General features: G+C 36.2%; 1 protein-coding gene across 2 annotated transcripts; it reads left to right on the forward strand.

Moving 5' to 3' along the window:
• The first annotated feature begins 19,000 nt into the window (after positions 1 to 19,000).
• Positions 19,001 to 22,304, forward strand: LOC113315887. 2 transcript variants are annotated; one of them, XM_026564131.1, is made up of 2 exons: positions 19,001 to 20,638; positions 21,959 to 22,304. In XM_026564131.1, exons 1-2 carry the CDS (start codon positions 19,038 to 19,040, stop codon positions 22,143 to 22,145), a joined length of 1,788 nt encoding a protein of 595 aa, XP_026419916.1. In that variant the 5' UTR covers positions 19,001 to 19,037; the 3' UTR covers positions 22,146 to 22,304. The 2 variants fall into 2 exon arrangements, with proteins under 2 accessions (XP_026419916.1, XP_026419914.1); XM_026564129.1 differs by lacking the exon at positions 21,959 to 22,304 and adding an exon at positions 21,304 to 21,952.
• Positions 22,305 to 22,808: the final 504 nt, after the last annotated feature.

Here is a 22,808-nt window from a genome sequence, read left to right on the forward strand (position 1 = left end):
TGTATGGACTAACTCTAATATACTTTTAAGAGAATCAACTAGACAGTCAGACTCAATCTTAATAAAAAGTATATCAAGGAGTTATTATCTCTATCTCTCGATTTGATCTTTACTCAAGCAAATGGAAATCTGCGAGTCTTTATCAAATACTAGAGAGATAAACTTGGATGGTACCAAAGACCAATATCCAAGTGTCAATCAATGTAAATCAACAACCAAAGGTTGGATATTCTAATTGATTGATCTCAACGCACAACCTGTGATATTTCAATCATATAACAAAATATAATGCGGAATAGAAATAACATAGACACCAGAAATTTTGTTAACGAGGAAACAGCAAATGCAGAAAGACCCAGGGACCTAGTCCAGGTTGAAAACCACACTTTATTAAGCCGCTACAGACACTAGCCTACTACAAACTAACTTCGATCTGGAATGTAGTTGAACCCTAATCAATCTCACACTGATTCAAGGTACAGTTGCGCTCCTTACGTCTCTGATCCCAGCATGATACTACGCACTTGATTCCCTTAGATGATCTCACCCACAACTAAGAGTTGCTACGACCCAAAGTCGAAGACTTGATAGACAAAACTGTCTCACACAGAAAAGTCTATAGGATTGAATAAATCTGTCTCCCACAGAAATACCCAAGAGTTTTTGTTCCGTCTTTTGATAAATCAAGGTGAAAAGTAACCCGGACTTATAGTCCCGAAGAACATCCTAGTATTATCAATCACCTCACAATAATCTAAATTGTATGGTAGCGAAACTAGATATTGTGGAATCACAAACGATGAGACGAAGATGTTTGTGATTTCTTTTTATCTTGCCCTATCGGAAATATAATCTCAAGTCATCAATTATTCAATTGAACTCGTACGATAGAAAATGGCAAGATCAGATCGCTCAACTACAAGAAAGTAGTTTCGTCTGGCTTCACAATCCCAATGAAGTCTTTCAGTCGTTAACTGACAGGGTCTCGAGAAGAAACCTACGGTTAAAGGAGAATCGACTCCAGCAAAACCAACTAGTATCACACAGGAGGTGTGGGGATTAGTTTTTCCAGTTGCTAAATGTCTCCTTTATATAGTTTTCAAATCATGGTTCGCAATCCAAGTTACCTTGGTAACAAAGCATTCAATATTCACCGTTAGATGAAAAACCTGATTTCTCCAAGCTAATATCTTTCAACCGTTGGATCGAAACTTAGCTTGTCACACACAAATGAAATGTATTCATTTAGGTTTGAATAACCGTACCTAAACGTGTACACTTAGTTGGTTCACAAATAGTTAACCAATGGTTAGTCATATGACCACTTTCATATTAACCATATTCATATTTCTCATAACTAGTTCAAATGACTCATAAGAACTAGTTCAAGAATTGTTCAATTGCTTAGGTCTTTATTCATAGACACAATTGAAACAAAATCGGTTTGATTCACTTGAATCAATTCATGAACAATATAGCCACAGTTTGCAAAGATTGCATTCCTTATAAATTATTGTTTTAAGTTCATGAACAACCAATTTGAGAAATAACCAGCTTGGGTATGCGTACGGGTATGCGTACCTTAGCTATCGAATTTGAGTTTACAAACTCAGCAGAAATTTTCGGTTCGAAAACTTTTGTGGGTAGGCGTACGGGTATGCGTACCTAAGGTGACTGGTTTACTTGTTTGCAAACTTACAAACTCAGCAGAAACTTTCGGTATGAAAACTTCCGCAGGTACGCGTACGGGTACGCGTACTCAACCTGTCTCCTTCACCAATACCGCATGCACACATATGTACGCACTTGGTTTCTGGCACATGGATTTACACACTAATGTGTGAACACACTATATATGCTTATATCCATAGTTGGTAATCTCAACTCTACATTTCAATCATTGAAACATTCTTCTATAATGTTATAACAATCGTTATTCACGACTATCGTCATCAAAGCTATTTTCAAGATTGAAACGTCTTCCTGACTTGCGTCACGGGTAAAGATGAAAATGGTTAAAGAAAAAGCTCACCAACACATATTTCGAGAAAAAGATACGCGAGTAAACTCGGCTCGAAATAGCAAATGTGTATGTATGAAAACTATCTTACTTATACGACTTTGTCTCAAGAGTAGGAGATAGAATACTTTTGAGTGACAGAAAAGTTCAAGTCTCCACATACCTTTTTGTCGGATGAATTTCCACTTATTCCTCGAGTAGTTCTTCGTCTTCGTAAGATGATCGCCATGAAGTCTGGAGCTCAATTGCACTTAACTATCCTAGACCGAGACTTAGTCATAAGTAAACTATAAATCAAGACATATAGTTTTGATCACTAATATTGAAAAACATGCTTGATATAGCAACGCATGCGAGTTCGACCGAGCAGTGCTCTAACATCCTATTTCTACAGCTAGTTAAAGGTAGTTGACGTAGGAACTATTTTTTTTTTTTAATATCCACCTTAAAGTGTGAGGTTCTTTGTTAAATTGTACCATATTGTTGATTAACTAATTTTGTCACTAACCCGGTTATGAGTTTAAGTTAATCAGGTAAGATTCGCATGCAAAGATGAGGAGATGTATGCGGAAAGGGGAACACTAGATTGTGCCAACAAAAGTGCATCGTCCATCATGCAAAAACATACCGGGAAGTACGAGTAAGTTAATTTACAATTAATCTCCTTCAATAATCATGCAAAGGTACTATGAAACTCGCGTCAGGTACACCCCCCACCCCCACCCCCATCTAGAAAGCTGCCTTTACTGGTTGCATGTTTTATTTTGAGTTATGTAAATCTCATGGAGTAAGGATTGGTAAATTATGGTAAACATCCTTATAACAATTATTTTGTGTGGTTATCGTTGAGAAGTTACTTAGGTTGTACACCTTTATAGTGAAGCTCTTTTATGCTGAGAATTTCAACTACAAGAGATGCGGATCATTTTGCGATGATTAATTATTGTATTTGTTGCTGTTATGCACTTGCTGAAAGCAAGATGTAAGTCTTAAATAATTTTAAAGCATGCACTTTGAATACCGCTCACGCGAGTCAAGGAACGTTGAGTTTGTTGAAAAAGATTTTTGTTGGATCTTGTTCTCGGCAGAGGAAACAAGTCCCGTTAACTTGTTTCATCCAGTGTACTATAGTGTTCTTCAAATACAATTATAAACTACATAATGTCAAATTTAATTGTGACCAGGTTTATCTAGAATTCACTATAAATGTGGGGGACGAGATTTGTGATTTTCCGATCCCTAATCCACACCTGTGAGAGGTATATGTTGCATATGTCAATAATATAAAAGAAGATGAAAAGTCAGTATCCAATCTTGACTTCGTGAGCCTACTGTTGAAATTGAACTTTAGACTAATAACAAGTTTTCGTTTTATTCATTTCTAGAGAGAAGATGAAATATGTGATATAGACCATGACCATGGAAATCAAACTCGGTAATGTATGGTGTAGAGTAAATGAAGTGTACCTGATGCAACCTGATTTTACATATATATTTGTATAAGCTTAGATACTAATATTATTAATTGTCTCTATTATGATATATCTTGTGATATGATAAACATGTTTTACATCTATTAATAAATCGATGTTGTTTAAGATTTGACAGGAAACTAATATGCGGTTGACTTGGTCTAAAGGATCAGTAGGTAACCAAAAGAAATTTTGAGGATATAGTTTCTGTCTAACGTATTTAGTATGTGTTGTAAAACAGATGTGCATGTCCGTGTTTACCCTGGAAAATCACAGGTATGCTCTGACTAGATGACCAGAGATTGGAATGCATGAGGTACATATTTAATTTCAAATATGTAATATATATTGCACTAACCTTAATTTTTAGGAAGCTGTAATGAATGTACTAGTGAATAGTACATGTATGTTTTATATGCTTTACAAATACAAGTCGAGTGCACGTGCGTTGCATGTCGGCAAACCTTAATTTCTTTATATGTGTTTCCTCCTTTCGCAAGACTGTAATACTCTAAAACAAAATTGAGTATAATATACAACAAACAACAATATTGAATATAATATACAACAAACAATAATATTGAGTATAATATACAACAAACAACAATAAACCAAACACATTTTTCCTTCAAATTAATTAACATGCCCCCAGTTATAACTACTCGAATGAATTCCTACCGGAAATGCACCTAAAATGAGATAGGCTAAATGAACAACAATTAATTGACAGACTTGATTTGCTCTTGTACTTTAACACTAATCAGGTACCTATACTTAAAATTAAAGGTGGAATGTGGAATCACTCTCTCGCTATGATTGTATAGTACACATCAAATACCTAAATATAATAATGGCTATCAATAAAAAAGAATCTTTATGTTCTGTTAAAAAAAGATTCGACTATTACACCAGAGTAGGACGTCTAGATACACATATGTTTGTACGATCTGTAATTTTTTGTGGAACCATAATTCGTAGCACTTACACTGTTACACAACACCGCACAGTATATATAGTTGACCTTCAATGAAAACATGAGTGCATAAAACAAATTCTACTATTTTGCCTACTTGACGGTGAACTACTGTTGATACAGTTGTCCCTAAAATACTTTCCATTAATGCTTTAGACATTTGGAAGGCCACTCAACGGAACATGTCGATGATGCCTCATGCGAAATCAAAACACAACTTGAAAACAGTGCTAACAAATTTGTAATAAGGGTTTTATGTTTATGCGTTCCTGCAATCCACAATCAAAATCTACAGGCTTAAAGGCTTCTCGCATAAAAAGCAAATTGCACACCAATTGAGATATATACATTTCAGAGGACTTATTTTTTAATCATGTTATAAAAGATAAATTCAAAAATCTATACAAAGTAATGATTCTCTATGCAAACAAAATTTTGAAGCAAAAATTACCTGTACTTGTGTCGTTGAAGCATTCCAATTTATGTTTGTTCTCAATTCAAACCCTAATTTCAAAAAGTTACTCCATTTAAACCCTAATTTCAAAAAGAAAATCAGGGTTACTAATTGAGTTACTTTGTGAACATAGAACGGGTTGAATTTGAATATGTAGTGGAATAATGGGTCAAATCTGATGAAAATATGTTCATCGTCCATCTCCTCTTCTCAGCCGGGGTCGAAGAAGAAAAATGTTTTTCTAGGTTAAGTTGGGTTTTATATATGTTTTAGATTAAAGTCCTCTAAAATGATAGTTATATAAATTGAAATCCCTATATTAAAATATATATATTACACCGAAGTCCTTTATAATCTCGATGGCTAAAATCATATCAAAGTCATTGAATCAATGGTTCTCATTAGTTGTTCAGACGGAAATAAAAAAGACGGAAATTGATAGATCAAACGGCTGGATTTTAAAATTATCAGATCCAACGGTTCAGTTTTCTTTCAATCTCAAATTCCTTATTATTTTCAGTTTGTCTTGTTTGCCTTAAAAGGGGGGAGATTTGATATTTATGATTTGATTGAAAGACCAGTTAGTTGATATGATCTAAAGGATCGAAGGGAACCAGAAGAAAATCCGAAGAAACTGGTCTTTGTCAAACTCGATGCGTTTAATATGTGTTGTAAATGTGCAGTATATCAGGTGTATAAAAATACACTAGTATCTCAAAATAATTACTGGGATGATCTGATCAGAGACTTGCGATACTTGAGGTACATCTTAAATTGTGTATGTAATACATATTGTACTGACCTTAAGAGATTTTGTTGTTTCAGGCTATGGAAAAATCTTAGCTTATGTGCGTACCCTCTTAAGGAGTGTGTATATCTAAGGAAGTCCTTAAAACAGACATGATGAAATTGAATTTAGAGAAATAAAAGTTCGTAGGCTTTAATTCAAGCACGAGAGGAAGCCAAAAAGATATTCCTTTGTGACCGAAGCCTGTGGCCATCATTGCAAAAACTCAATTGACTGTGTGAGTCTAAAGTAAATGAGCAATGACAAAGTCTAGACCTCGGAAAAGGCTAAATCGATAAGACAACTATACTCTCTAATGAAGTAATTTTAGTTGACTCGTGAAGTCAAAAAGAGAGTCTTAGTAGACATGTGAAGTCAAAAGAGAGTCTCATAGACTTAGTGAAGTCAACAGAAAAATTAGTGATCCTTTGACGAAAGGATTATCTAGAGGGATAATTTGTAATTATACATCAAGGGGATGGGACTTAAGCTCATAAAATAAACTTTCCATGAAGGATACTCAATCTTGCTGACTGGAGATCCCAAGATCAAGGTTTCGAATGAGACAACTAATTTGTGGTGGGTAAAGGTAAACACTATCAGAGAATTATATTCTCTGTCCCTTCCCTATGGTGTAGATGAGATAGTGTGACTACATCTGAAGGATGACTTTTAATAAGTCTTAATGAGTTCTGTAGTTTCAATTTAAGATTGAAGTGGGGTGTAGTAGTGAATACTCTTGATGGGACTCACCTATCTGAATGAGGAAGTGGGTCGCTTCCTATGAGAGTATGAGCTGATTCTATAGAGCATTCTGAGAAACAAGATACGTCGAGGGCCAGAACGGACACAACGGCATGAGCTTGACAACAACCTTGGAGATATCATGCGTGGTTGTTATCGCGAATTACACCAAAAGTTTGATAGTTCCAGACATCGCGTTCACTGGCTAACAAGTAATTCTGGTATCACTAAGCAAAGGTTCAAGACATAATGGACACCTATGCATATGCGTGATATTTTCTTTTTTCCGTGTTTTATCGTATTCTCATTCATGTGGGGGATTGTTGGAAAAATAAGGTTCTATAAGAATAAAAATTAGTAATAAAATGATTTTTCCAAAATAAAAAATGATAGGTGTAGAATACACCCTATTTATTATCTATTATTTATGCTTTCTTTGCTATTTTTCTTGCAAATTCTGTATTTTATCCGTGTTTTGAGTTTTATACTCCCTCCTTCCTAGTTACTTGCCCATATTGGATTTTGCAAAAACTTGAAAGAAATTCAAATTACTTGCGCATACACCATCAATCTCTCAAATTACTTGTTTAGTATACTAATTCTTGCATCCTAGTTTTTATTTCTTTTTTGATAATTAGAAAAATTTAGTGGGAAATATAGAAATTTTTTGGTACACTTTTTCTAAAAAAAACTCAATTTAGGCAAGCAAACTAGAACGGAGGGAGTAGCTACTTTGGAGTTACACGGCAGAAAAGAAGGAGAAATCATCCAAAATTGAGAAAGAAAGGAAAAATTGTCATTTCGCATGGGAACACTATCGGGAGTCCAACCAAGGTTAAGGGGATACCACTGGAATTACTAAAGGCGGACAGCTAATTGCTCAGGGCCAGCACCAGCTGGGGATGGTAAAGAAGTGGGTGTAAATAGCCGTCCAAAAGTTAAAGACCTAAATTAGGTCGAACTGAAGAAGATTTTTATTCTTCTTTTTCTTTCTTCTTCATCTGAGGCTGCCGATCTACAGAGAGTGGAGAAGATTAAGTGTTTGTGCTGAATTTGAAGATTTAGTAACAGAGAAGATGGGTTAAGAGCTTGGGTTGGTGTTAATTCGAGAAAAAAGTGAGGAAATAATGTTGCTGCTGTCGAATGAGAAGAAGAAATTGGATCTGTAATTGCCATGGCTATGTTTCTAGGGTTTGAAGGAATTGGGGTCTCGATTTACACCTGTAATAGAGAATACGAAGCTTCCGCTGTTGATGTGAGGGACAGCGAGGAGCAGATGTTGTTCGAATTTGAAGATAAAGAAATGAAGATGAATGTGATGTTGTTGCTGAGGAGGAGATGGGTCTGTGATGATTTAGGGTTCAACCCTGTTGCCGATGATGAATAGATGAGAATGATGTTGTGATCCAGAGAAGAATAAATGGATGGTGATTCTGAGTTCAACAGAGAAATGGGTTTTAGGAGATGGTGTTGCTGTCTCTGGTGACGTTGCCGGAGTATAGAATGGAAGAATCAGAGAAGAATTGTGTTGATTTCCACTGGTTTGAGTGGAAGAAGGGAATGAATCTGGTGCTGCAATTTCAGTAGATTTGAGTTCGTAAGGAATTGAAGATGCTGCTGTTGTGCAGGGAATGTTGGATTGTATGAATGGATTGATATTAGACGAAGGGAACATTATGTATATACCCCTAGTATCACACCCATTGAAATATACCCTTTCAAATTTAAAATGTACCCTTAATCTTCTAGAAGCCCAGACCCGGATTAACAGTTTACTAAAATATTCCTAGATAAATACAAACAACCAGTAGTATTTTCGTTTCATTTAGTTTTTCTTCTTCTCTCCCTCTCTCTCCAGACAGAAAACAAAAACAAATCAAAAGAAATCGAAGAAAACTGAACAAAATCAGATTAAACACCAAATCAAACACACAAATCAGTAGATCTGTTCTATTATATGATCTAGAAGATCAAATCTAACTGAAAAACACAGAAAAAAACGAAAAAATTAGGTTTCAGAATCGATTTACTGTGGATCTTCAACAACAACAATTTGAAAAGAGATTAAATGGAAGGTAAACAACAATTTTATGTCTCAATTCAGTTTAAATTTTATTTGATTTCAAGTTTTAAGTTTTGTGCATGATTTTGTTTCAATTTTTAGGGTTTCGTACATGATTTATGTTTCGTACATGATTTCAATTTTTAGGGTTTCGTAGATGATTTCGTACTTTGAAGAGTGATTAGAAACAACAAAATCAACAGCTTTTGTTGGTGTTAAATAAATCAGTAAAGGTAAGTTAATTATTTCTGTTTAATTTCATAGTGATTTTGTTTCATTTATCGATTTTGATTCATTTACAATTGAATTAGTAGTATAGCAGTTTGAGTTTACTGTTTAATTGTAATATAACTGAAGATACTGAAGGTTTTGTCTTCCAAAAATGGAGTTTACTGAATAAATGTAATATGGATTTTGGGTTGTTAGGTTGCAACGGGTAATATGATATTGATGTTTTTTGGTAGATAGGTTACTTTTCTAATTTTTGAAGAACTGTTGAACATGTTTCTTATTTTTGATGTCTTATTTCTGAAAATGTGATGCTTTAAGCTTTCAGTATACCCGGTTGTCATATAGTATGGCGTAGCATCACTCAGACTGTGTATAGTGGTTACTACTTATTATATGGTTTTAACTTCTAATACTTCCTTTTATTTATCTAATCAACAGTAACTGGTGCTTTTCGGGGTGTTGAATATGAAAATGATAGAGTGATGAGGCGCACATATGAGGTGCGTAAGCTTTTGACATGGAATCCCAGTTGCCAGTGCAAAACTTATTTCAATTAGAGGCTTACTTCGATATCGTATGTGTGGAACCCTTCGTTTATGCTTGAATGAAATATATAAATCCTAATATGGTTTGTATATATGTGAATTTTACACATTTGAGTCGGATTAATTAGGTATTGTTAATCTAGTGTAGCTTATCTTGTATTGCATGCTTCATGAAAAGACGAGGGTACCCAAATATACCTCAATCTAAAACTTTTCCACCTATAAGTCCTTTCTCCGAAAGTGATTGTATATAGACTGAGTCGAGACAATACACCTAATCGGTTTACACTTCGTGTGAACGTCTATGGATACGAGATTGAGACAATACGACAACAAGATAACTTGTGTGATTGACTATGGATACAAGATCGAGACAATACAACAACGAAGTATGTTTACTTAATAATAGGTTTGGACTTAACCAAACACAATAGGATTGCTATCAAGTAAATAGGAAATAACGTTTGCCTGAAACCTGGCACAACAACCAACACTGAAAGAAATGTCAGGTCTAGTAGTTGTAAGATACAAAAGGCTACCTATAATGGATCGATATAATTTTTGATCCACTTTTGCTCCTTTCTCATCCCTGTGCAATTTACCAGTAGTAGGCATAGGAGTCAACTTAGGAGACGACTTATCCAGACCAAATCTTGACACAAGATTACGTGCGTACTTCTCTTGCGATAAGTAAATACCCTCCTTATGTTGTTGAATCTGTAATCCTAAGAAGAATTTCAATTCACCAACATTGCTCATTTCAAATTCTTTAGCAAGAGAGACTTGGAAATCTTTTGCGAATTTTTCAGAAGTTGATCCATAGATGATATCATCTACATAGATTTGAGAAATGACCACATCTTTCCCACTCCATTTGGTAAACAATTTTTTATCAACTCATCCTCTAGAAAAACCTTTTCTAATAAGAGAGGTAGTAAGTTTCTCAAACCAGGCTTTTGGTGCTTGCTTCAATACATATAACGCCTTTTTGAGCTTTAGCACAACTGTTTTCTGGGAAATCAGGGTTTTCAAACCCCTTAGGTTGAGCGATATAGACATCCTCTTTTAAAATTCCATTCATGAACGCTGATTTTATGTCCATCTGAAACAACTTAATCTTGAAAAAGCAGGCATGGGCCAATAAAAGTTGAATGGACTCAAGATGTGCCACATGTGCAAAGGTTTCGTCAAAATCAATTCCTTCAATCTGTGAATATCCTTGAGCGACAAGTCTAGCTTTATTTCTGATAATTGTGCCAAATTCATCAGACTTGTTTTTGAATATCCATTTGGTACCAACAATATTGACATTTGGAGGACAAGGTACACGTTCCCAGACATCTTGTTTTTCAAATTGATTTAACTCTTCATGCATCGCATTTACCCAAAAGGGATCTTTCAGAGCTTCATCAATATTCCTTGGTTCCACCTGCGAAAGATAACAACCAAAATTGCATATATTTTGAAGTTGACTCATTGTTTTGGTTGTAGAATCCCTTCCCCCAATGATATTGTTGGTGTCATGATTCCTTTGAACCCAAAGATGTCGTGGAGGGACACGTTCTTGTTCATCAGGAATGGCTTGATCAGTGTTCTTCTCCTCGTCACTACAAATGTCAGGATCAGTAACAGTTGGGATAACTTCAACTGATTCTGGAATTTCTTTGACTTTCTCAATTATCTCAGTTGGAGGAAACTCAGTAGGAGAACTCTCTTGACGAAAATTATTAATGTCATCGATGATAACATTATCAGATTCCATCATGACTTGTGTTCTTAGATTAAAAACTCGAAAACCACGACTATCAGAAGCATAGCCAAGAAAGATACCTTCGTCATTTTTGGTGTCGAATTTCCCTTTCTGTTCTCGATCTTTCAGAATATAACACTTACTTCCAAACACCCTGAGATAGTGTAGGTTGGGTTTCCTTCCATACCATAACTCATAAGGAGTGTTAAGGGTCTTAGACCGTAAATATACACGGTTGATCAAGTAACATGCTGTAAGGACAGCTTCTCCCCAAAATCTTAAAGGTAAGTTTTTGTTGTGGAGCATTAACCTGGCCATTTCCTGGATGTTCCTATTCTTTCATTCAGCAACTCCATTAGCTTGAGGAGTTATTGGTGGTGAGTATTGTTGAATGATCCCCAGTTCGTCACAGAACTCAAATACCTTGGTGTCTTTGAATTCAGTACCACGATCCCTTCTAATTTTCTTTAGTTTGCGACCTTGTTCGTTATGGATCCTTTTAACAATAGTCTTGAATTCACTAAGGGTTTCATTCTTATGGGATAGGAATGTGACCCAAGTAAATCTGGTGTAATCATCTACCATAACTAAAGCATACTCCTTACCGGCAACATTGGGTTGTTGAATTGATCCGAAGAGGTCCATATGAATTAAATCAAGTGGAGCTTTAGTGAGAATATCTCCAGATGATTTGTGGTGAACTTTCGTTTGCTTACCCTTTTGACAGGCACCACATACACCTTCAATCTTTGCATTGATTTTGGGAATTCCTCTAACAAGTTCTTTGTTAATGATCTTAGTTAGAAGGCGATAATTGATGTGACCAAAACGCTCATGCCAAAGATGTGTAGATTCCACCTTAGTCAAATTGCAACGGTTGCTAAACTGAGTATCAAGAAGATAACAGTTGTTTTTACCACGAGTTCCTTGAAAAATCACTTTCCCAGATTTGTCAACAATGTCACATCCATTCGCATTGAAGACAACTCGATGGCCCTTGTCGCAAATTTGACTAATAGAAAGAAACAAACCTCCTTCATAGTCATCAGACGAAACAAACCAAGTGAGATCACCTGTCATATGTCGACTGCATCCACTATCAATAAACCATTGAAAGGGAGATGTGGATCTTAAAGCAAAGGCACCCATACTACTAGTGCTTCTCAATTTAGAGTTTCCTGGTAGTGTTGTATGAACTTTTAGAGAATCATACAGTTGTTTAGCTTTCTTACAAAGATTATTTGAAACGTTAAGATTCTTTTGAAAGGACATACAAGCTTGATGTATATGATCGGAAGGATCACAACATGAGCCTATGCTTTGAAGATTGTCTGACTGGTTCCTTGTCATATCAGTTTTCTCAACATTCTGTCGTTGATTACTATCTGATTTATGACTTTTCTTGAAAGAGGAACAACTGAGATTTTTCAACTTCTCAAAGGGAGTATTTCCAGATATCAAATCCTTAAGAATTGCAATTTCTGCAACAAGGCCATAGTTGATCCGGATTTGTTCATCCAACCCTTTTTGAAGAAGAGACACCAGTTTGTCAGACCTTTTCGTGCGGTTGTTTTTTAAACCTGGTGAAGCGTCTATTGAGACTTTATAGTCCATATAGTCAGATCGATACAAACACATACTTTTGAGGTCTTCAATGTGTTTGTCTGCTCTGATACCAATTGAAAAATCGGGGTCTAACAACACCACCCAATATTTCGCTTAGCAATCGGTATGAACAAACTCCAATATACTTTTTATGAGAATCAACTAGACAGTTAGACTCAATCAATAAAAGATATATCAAAGAGTTTATATCTAAATCTCTCGATTTGATCTTTACTCAAGCAAATGGAAATCTGCGAGTCTTTATCAAAGAGATATAACTTGGACGGTACCAAAGACCAATGTCCAAGGATCAATCAATATCAATCAACAACCAAAGATTGGATTTCCAATTGATGATCTTAAAGCACAACCTGTATTATTTAAATTATATAAAAAATATAATGCGGAAAATAAATAACACAGACACCAGAAGTTTTGTTAACGAGGAAACCGCAAAAGCAGAAAAACCCCGGGACCTAGTCCAGATTGAATACACACTGTATTAAGCCGCTACAGACACTAGCCTACTACAATCTAACTTCGGACTGGACTATAGTTGAACCCCAATCAGTCTCCCACTAATTCAAAATCTCATACTTGATAATAAACAAATCTGTCTCACACAGAAAAGTCTATCAAAGGATAAATCTGTCTCCCACAGAAAAACCCTAGGTTTTTGTCCCGTCTTAAGATATAAAATCAAGGTGAACAGGAACCAATTGATAATCTGGTCTTATATTCCCGAAGAACAGCCTAGATTAATCAATCACCTCTCAACAATCCTTCTTGACTACACAAGCGGTTTGTCGAGGAATAACAAACAGTGAGACAAAGATGTTTGTGACTTCTTTATCTTGCCTATTGGAGAACTCTCACGATCTCAAGCCAATCAATAGATTGTACTCGTACGATAAAAGATGCAAGATCAGATCACACAACTACGATAAAAGTAGTATCGGTATGACTTCACAATCCCAATGAAGTCTTCAAGTCGTTAACCTGGTTTTAGAGAAGAAAACCAAAGGTTAAAGGAGAATCGACTCTAGCGAGCGCACTAGTATCACACAGACGTGTGGGGATTAGTTTTGCACAATGCTAGATGTATCATTTATATAGCCGTCAAATCAGGGTTTTTCCTTAGTTACAAAGCAATCCATATTCACCGTTAGATGAAAACCTGATTTAGATTCAAGCTAATATTTCTCAACCGTTGGATCGAAAACTTAGCTTGTCACACACACTTGGGTAGACATTTACTGGGTTTATGAAAACCGTGCCCAAACGTGTACGTATATGTTGGTTCAACATAGTAACCAAAAAGGTTAACCATATGAGCATTTCATATTAACCTAGTTCTTCTTCACCATAACTAGTTCAATTGACTCAAACGGACTAGTTAGATAGTTGTTCAATTGCTATGAGATCTTATGTAACTACACAAGACACAATTGAAACAAAGATGATTCGATTCGATGAATCGGCTCATGAACTTTATAGCCACGGTTTGCATAAAACATTCCTTAGTAATTTAAGTTTCATGTTCAGAGCACATCTGTAGATCATAACCACTTAAGCTCACAAACAAGTTCGCGGACTTAAGGCAACCGACAGAGTTTTCCAAACTCAGCAGAAAATCTCGCCAAAGAGACTTCCGCCAGTTCGCAGACTAGGTTCGCGGACTAAACACTGTAGCGCCCCCAAAGCTAGAAGCTGACTAATCCAAGAGATTAACTAAATAAAGAGGCACTAAGAATCTAAATCATTTACTCAAACATTCAATTAAGAAATCTGCTACAAAACTTAACCCAAAACTATCCCCGCTCGGAAATATATAATTACATGAACTTCTCTCAAATGATACATATATACAACAGTCATTTGGTTAACAAATATAATATGCAACATAATAAATATAGCAAAAGTTAACTAACTAATGAAATCAACTCCTCGAAGCTTTCACTGCGCAACTCTGATCTGTCTCTGAAACTGAAAGTGGGAATGGGTGAACACATCATCCCTAAAAGGGGTGCCCCGTAGGAATAAAATTTAACTTTCATGCAATCATCGGAAATGATTTGATAACTCACTGAGACGATTGTGGTGTTTGTGGCGTTGGTTATGGTGGCGACTGAGATAGAGATGGAGATGGTGCCGGCAGTGATGGAGATAGTGGAGAGTTCCATTGGTTTTTCTCGATTCAGAAATAAAGAAGAAGCTGAAGCATAAGATATAAAGGTTAAAAATGGGATTATGTGGAAACAAAATTGTTCACAGTTTCGATTATGCCATTAGGGGTATTTGTAAAGACCCTTGAGGGTATTTTTACAGGACCCATGGATAGTAGGGGTCTTTATAACATTCCTACTTAGATGAATGTATAGGAATTTCTGCAGGAATGAAGCTGAGAAAGGCCTGAAATTGGTCTGAGAGATGCTCTGAATATAAACCAAACTCGGTCGGATTTCTGCTCTGGCGAGTCAACTTGGACTGCCGGTATTCCGTGCTAGGTGAGCCGATGAACGATCCAGCCAATGACTCAGTTGAGTAAGGTGATTCAGACAAGTCAGATGTAGCTGACTGACTCAGCTAACTCTCCTTCCCCTTGACCTCTTGACTACCAGTTTGACATGTTTGACCGTTAATTCTAACGGTGTCGTGACAAAATATTTTGTCCGCGGAGAAGAATCTTAAGTGGACGGCAGTGACTTTTCCGGCATATTTCCGACGATCCATGATTATTCCGGCCGCCCAAAATAACAAATTTTTGTGTGACCTTTTCTCATGGGTATGAAGACTTGGACTTGGAATTGGATGTGGAATTTGACTTTAAATTGAATTTAGAAGAGAAGAGGAGGAGTTTTACAAAGACAAGGACTTGGAGATAGAATGGTAAAGGGATCCTAATCCTAAGAAGATTGCAAGCAAATTGAAGCCTATAAATAGAGAAGTTCTTTACTTCTACACTTCAACACCTCTACACCTCCACACACACAACACTTTGGTTTTTGCTCTAAATATTTTCTTTATTCTTTGTGAACTCCAAACCATGAGTAGTTACTTTTCTTGTTGATTGGGGATGAATTCCTAGTTCTTGACATGTTTTGAGTTTTGTTTTAAATCTACTTTGACGTTTTCACATGATTACCGTTTGTTTTTACTAATATGAGTGTTTATGATTGTTTGATAGGTTGTTTAGAGTGCACACTAAATTAATTTGTTGATTTGATCTAAAGCTAGTGAAAGTTAGGGGATAAGTAATCGTTTCTTGACTCAATAAGCAAGTAGAAAACACGAGACCTTGCAGAGGGATTCTGTGGAGCAATTGTGTTTGAAAACAACGCTAGAAAGTGGACCGAGCGAACCGAGTCTAACTACTAGTATGAAACCTAAATTCATAAATCTTAATGCGTTCTTTGGAATTACATCTTGTAAGCGAACCTCAGGTGGTTCTTTGGAATAGAATCTGATAACTAAGCGAACATGTTACTCAGTGAAATGATAAATTTTGGGGTTAGCTAAGCGAACCTGTTAACCTACGGTTGGTGATAATTTGTGACTAATAACAAGTAGACAAAAACATAACTTGAATCATTGTTTTTCAACGAAGAAGAATTCCTTCATCTTATTTCTCTTATTGATTTCAACTTTATCTTTTTGATTGATTTGTTTATTTACTTTGCTTTATAAAATCTAAAACAAATCCTTTTGCGACATTATAAGACAATTAAAATCTCTTGCTCCTCGTGGGAACGAATTTTACTACACTATATTCCTTGTTAATTAGGTGGAAAAATATTTACTAATTTGTTGTGGTTACGACACGCATCAAAAAACACCTACCAAATTTATCTCTTAGTTTTTACGGGATAAGTTTACCTTATATATTTTGGATTTGCGTTAGGGTTTTTAAGAGATGAACCTCTCTTGCATACAATCATGGAAAGTACTTCTTCTTCGTTTACTATGTTTTGGTACGGGGTTTTTAAGTGCAAACGTTTCATGAGTTTTCCGCTGCCAAGTTCTAGAAGCACAAGGCTTGAATGTTCTATTCAAGCTTTGTTAAGATTGTTGTATCCTGGAGGCAGATGTCCAGTGGGGCTATATCATCATACTTTTTTTCAGAGTGTAGTCGGGCATTCTTGTCTTAAGGACTGCATGTTGAACATGTGCCTCAATCTACCATTACTAGTTTCTTCTTTCTATGGTGTTAAACAGAGATGTTCAAGACATCAACAATTGAATCAGAGACGATACAAAAATCACATAATTATCACTTATATTAATTAGTTATTTGATATATTATCAATTTTAATTGTTATTCCCAACAATTGCAACTATCAACATAAGACAAGACCAAGTACGAAACCACCGATAGTTTGCAGGCGTTTTTTTTTTGTAAGTTAAATGTATTCCAAAGGCTAACTTGGGGAGTTAGTGTCCCTTACAACAATATGAGTAGAGCCATCGAATGTTGGGCTATTGGAAGCAACCCTAACATTTGATTTATCTACTTCTAAAGCATAGTTAATACAAGAAGGAGGTACATTTCTCCAATTTAGGATGTTCCTAAAAGACTTTGCTTCTTTTGCCAAAACATCAGCTACATTGTTTCCTGTTCTTGGCACAAAATAAAAACCTAAATTTTTTTGACACTGATTGAATTTTCTTTTAACTTCATCCATAATGGTCCGATTTTGCCAGCCTATTTGAGAATCTTTCCCATTCAGATAATCGAAAAGATTCTTGCAGTCACCTTCCACTGTAAAATTTGACAATCCTTTTTCAACTGCCTAGTTCGCTCCCTGCAGTAATCCTATGGCTTTCGCTTCTTCAGAGGTAGAGGTTGTGAATGGTCCTGCTCTGCCAAGCTCGAAATCTCCTGCATCATTCCTAAGAATTAAAGAAAAATCTGCAGGCAAATCCAAAGAAATCCAAGCAGCATCTATATTGAGTTTCAATTGTGATCTTTTAGGCAAAGACCACTGATGAACCTCATTGGTGTCAGTAGGGAGCTGTCTTGATGGGATATTGTTCTTATACCAGAAATCTAAGAACCTTTGTATTTCTAAGCCTAGTTGAGCTCTAGTTTGTTGTTTTTGTTCAACATCGTTGTTACATCTTTCCTTCCAAATAAACCATATTTTTGTCAATATTATTTCTATGGGTATGACTGAGTCTGTTCTCCCTCTCCCTGCCTTATACAAATATCTAAGAAAGTAGTTGTACTATCCAAGTCAAGGACTAAAGGAGTTGGCTCTCCAGCCCCAACAGACTTGGCATAAGGACAAGAAATTAGTTTGCAGCCGTTTCATGAGCAATTATTGAGAGTATTCAAAATTCAAAAACCAAAGTAAAATAACTTCTTCGATTGCCCATAGCTCAACTATTAATTATACGGAGTAAATGTAAGTTGGTGGAAACAGTGTCGGATTGACTGGTTCAGTCCTCTTATAAACCTGTAAAGTTGATAAAGTTGGGGGTAATATTGTAAAACAAAAAATGTGCACCGATTTCATACACTAGTAATAACATCACTACATCGTGATCGTACTTTCCTCTCTCTCTCTCTCTCTCTATATATATATATATATATACTTACAATCATTCTTCTCTCGTTTATTGATTTCTTTGAACAAGTTTCCGAAGTTATCATTAACAACCTGAACTCCAGTTCGGCATTGTCGAAGTTCATCAGTACTAGGTTTGATCTTATGATTCTCTATTTTTTGGCTTGTTTTGGACATGATATTACTATAAATAGTAAACAATACTGTGTTTTTTTTCTTCAATTTTAGTTCTTGATATGTCATTTCTGTAAACCTAGTTGTGAATTTCTGAGAAGCTTTATCAATTGTGTACCATGGGAATCATCGTTGAGGAGTTAGAGTGTGAGATAAGAAGAAAAGACGAAGAGATTGATTTTTGGAAGGGGGAAGTGGACTATTGGATAAGTAAACATTCAGAGTTAGAGAATCGGTATGTGAATCAGAATATAGATGAATTTAGATCTAATGAGTTGAATGAAGAATTTGAAGATTATAGGACTAAGTATGATGCATTATACGGGGAACTTGAAAGGAAGAACATGGAGTTGGATGTTATTGAGGGTAAGTTGAAGGATTTGACGGTGACAAGGGTTGCTACTGAAACTGAACTCTGTAAGTATAAGATGATGTGTGATAAGTTGAGCGATTGGAAGGAGGAGTTTCAGAAAAGGTGTGAAGAAAATGAGAAACAAGCAGACTTGGGGCTGAATAATGAACTTGATGTGGAGAATAAATTGGAAGGTTATGAAACTAAGTATAATGAATTGTCTGTGAGGTTTAGTGTGGAGAAAGTAAGAGGGACTTGTCTTGACAATGAGATCAAGGAAAACAGGAGAATGTGTGTTTAGATGAACAAGCAGATTGCAAGTTCAGAAGAAAATATAAAAGCTATAAGGAAGGAGGGAGAAAAATGTTTTGAGCTCAATAGGAAGAAGTTCGAGGAAGTGGAGCGTGAGAGAAGAAGAGTAACTGATGAGAATGAACTTTTGAAGGCCAAATTTAGCGAATTGGAGAGTCAAACAGCCTTGTGGCTAAAAGAATTAGAAGGTTCTGGCAAGCATCATGGTTTGTCTTGGGAGCTGGAAGGAAAGGAAGTGGAATGTGAGTGGTATAAGAATCCATTGAAGAACCTAACATTGATTAAAGATGTTTATGATACTGAACTTGATGGCTTCAAAACAGCATTCAGTGGACTGAAAGAGAAATTTATGGGTCTAGAAGAAGATCGGAAAGTTATGTCCAGAAGTGAGATGAGAGCACAAGAAAGAGCCGCTCACTTGGAAGAGGTAATTGCGAAGATGGAAAAGAAGTTGGAGATGCAGGACTTGAAGCTTGAAGATGAGATTTCAACTCAGAGATGTTTAGATTCTCACGATGATGGTGAAAGAGAATGTGGTCAGACAGGTTCACCAGATAAAGTATCTTATGGTGATACAGGGGATAACAATACAAACAAAAGGCCTTGCAGTGAAATGGATGGTGTGATCCATGACACTCATGTGGTTGCTTCATCGAAAATAGAAGACAAAATGTTGAACAACACTGAAGAAATACATATGTTTGAGCAAGATAGTTTGAATCCAGCAGGTATCTTTGAGATTGGTGACAACAATGATGAAAGGAAAACTAGCCCAAAGAGTTTTTTTCGCACTGGAGGCAAAAGAAGCCTGAATGTTCCGACTGGCAATACAACTGAAAGGCACTTTAAAAGATCATTCTCTGATCAGAGATGCAAGGAACATGGCAGCAGTTATGAAGAAGATAATATCCGATTATCTTCGGCAGCAAAAAGAAGAAGGTTCTCGACGGAAGTAACTAGTGATACTGAGGAAGATGATACAACTCCACTTGGTGAATTTCAGGAGAAGAAACTGGAAGAGCTATTAGTAATTCCTAAAACCAAACACTCGCCGGTGAATCTTTGTGCTGGGGATGTGTCTCTCTCTTCTCGGGGTCAAAATATTGAGGAATTTGTCCCCCTTCCACAACAAGGACAGGTTTCACTGACGGAGTGTGATGAGAAGAAGAGTCAGGCTGATAGTACATTGATTGAAAAATTCATATCTTCAAATAATCTGGAAATGAGCGGGTCATCACTAGTTACAGTATGCAACCTAAATTCGCAAAATGACCGAGAGAAAGTATCTGAGCATGAGGTGGGTGTCAGTTTGAGTGGATTATTTGTAAATGGGTCTGAAACTTTTGATAGTGGAGATAGCTCAAGTGACTCAGAAGATGCACTGGATAATGAGTTGGATATTGGTGAAGTTGTAGCAATGATGAGAAGGAACACAAATAAAGAATTGAAATGGCAAAATGAAGCAGACATGCTTTCTTCGTTCAAGAAGCATCCCGTCCTCTGCATGAAAGTTGTCTGTGCTCTACATAGGCGGAAAACAGATGAGGGAAAATCAATAATGGGTCCATTTAGCAAGTTCGCTGCGCACAGGTATAATTTGCACAAGCTCGTTATATTCATTATTTTACTTCCTTAAACTCTTAAATAACATTAGAAATTTAGATGTTTTGCTGGCACCTCATAACTGCTCGCTTGAGTATAAAATATCGATGTTCATATCCATTAATGTTTATTTTAGTATCTCATTCGGTTGGTATCATCAATTTAGCACCTGAGGTATACCTTTAATGAAGGATTACTTTTTTTTTTTTTTTGATATAAAGCTGTTAGAGCAATAACATAGTAGGTGACAATTTCAGCCCCAATGCCTTCCTAGTGTGTTTCATTAGCTAAATGAGGGTGCTTAAGCTCCTTCACCACCAATCCCCCATGTCTGGTTCCCTAATGAGACCATGCATTGCATAGTGTTGCCAAGTTTTTACCTTACTCGGTACTACTACACAATTAAACATATTGTTTCTGGATTCTTTATGGAACCTTTATGGTTTCCCGGCAGCTCCCCGCTGTTTCTTCTCGTTGTATCCACCTCCAGATCAAGTGCTTCAAGAATTCTCCTTCTGTCACATCCAATTTATACCTTTGCATGGTTAAATGTTTGTGCCACCTAGATTGTTGGTGAAGCAGCTTTTCCAGCCAATCTCTTCTCCTGCATGATTGTATAACCATAAACTTACTGCATTTTTATTCCATTTCAGTTGCTCTATTTACTGGTATGTTATGGACAAGATGCGACTTATCACAGTGCTTAATATGGTCCTGCTTTTTAGTCACTATCAGATCATGTCCTTGACCCCCAACAAGCTGATGGGCCGAAGTTTGATCATAATGACTGCCTTGTGTCAGAACATTAGGCACATAGGCCATCCGTCGTTTGGATCATCTTGATTGTAAGAGCGTCACTAATAGATGCCTAGGTGTAAGAGACATTGGTATGTACATCAGACTAATCGAATTAAATGACCAGAACTACCATTTCAAGTATAAGAAAGAAAACAGTTAAGCCGGTGCCACCGTAGTACAGTGATAAAGTCACTGGGTGATGATACCAGTGATCTGAGTTCGAATTCTTTACCGATCAAAAAAAGAAAGAAAACAGTTAATTCTAGTTTGCAAGCAAAAGCATCTCCCAATAACTTCCGTACACATATCTCCATTATGAAAGTTTAGTTTGCTAATTCGTTGCTGGCTTTCTGATCTGTTCCCCACCAGAAACTTTTAGAATGAGACCAGTATGTCGTGAGAGTCATGGATGCCCAAAATGAAGGAGAAGTTCTGAAATTCCTCATTTTCTATTACAGTTACACCATTGAAGCTTTGTACTAATTATTTTTTGCAATCATTATACTGCAGTGGAAGAGAATTAGCTGTGTTTCTAACGGATGGGAATCCCGAAGGTGACTTGAAGAAGTCTGTAGAAGAGCTGGAAATGTTCTTTCCTGAAGGGCTTGAGGATTGTAAAATTTTAGCCACGCATTACTCAAAGCAGTTATTCACAGTTTACCAAAACAAAGAAGATCCTCTCTTCCTTCCTTCTTAGGTGAAGACGTGAAGCTCTTTGTTCCTTCTTGGGTTAGCATCTTGACATCAGATCAAACTGCGAGCTGTTTGTAACAAATGTATATTTTTTCTTCTTATCCTCCGATCTAAGTGTTTGAACTTCCTTGCTGAGATAGTAAATAGATCTTTTCTCCTATTATTCACGATAAATGTATCTTATCTTCTTTTTTTTTTCCCATTCCCTTTTTTCCTATTTACCATTGGCCTTCACAATTTCTAAAATCAATTTACTTTGGATTCCAATTTTTCTTACATACTACATATAAAAGTCAAATTGACTCTGAATGTGACTATAACCGTTTTTAATTGTCGTCTTCTTCATTAAAAAAAACAAAAACTACCAAATTAGAAATCCTAGGTTAGATTCATATTTTGGGAGCGGATCTCTTAACTTAACTATTTGACTGATTTTTCACTTAAGTTTTTATCGGTATATCAATACATATCCAGCCGTTAAATGGTATAAGACCTAGTATGGTTAAAACTTGGTTTTGCTCGGTTTATGCCAAGCCGATAAATGCCTCTTTACCATAAGAATTTTGGAAAATATAATCTATTACGTAAATCAAGGAATATCATCTTCCTCTTTCACTATTTCAGCATCAGTTAAGCCTCCATATCTTGAATCATCACTTTCCCCTTC

Source organism: Papaver somniferum, chromosome 10 (assembly GCF_003573695.1).
Source record: "Papaver somniferum cultivar HN1 chromosome 10, ASM357369v1, whole genome shotgun sequence".
In the NCBI taxonomy this organism is placed as follows: Eukaryota; Viridiplantae; Streptophyta; class Magnoliopsida; order Ranunculales; family Papaveraceae; genus Papaver; species Papaver somniferum.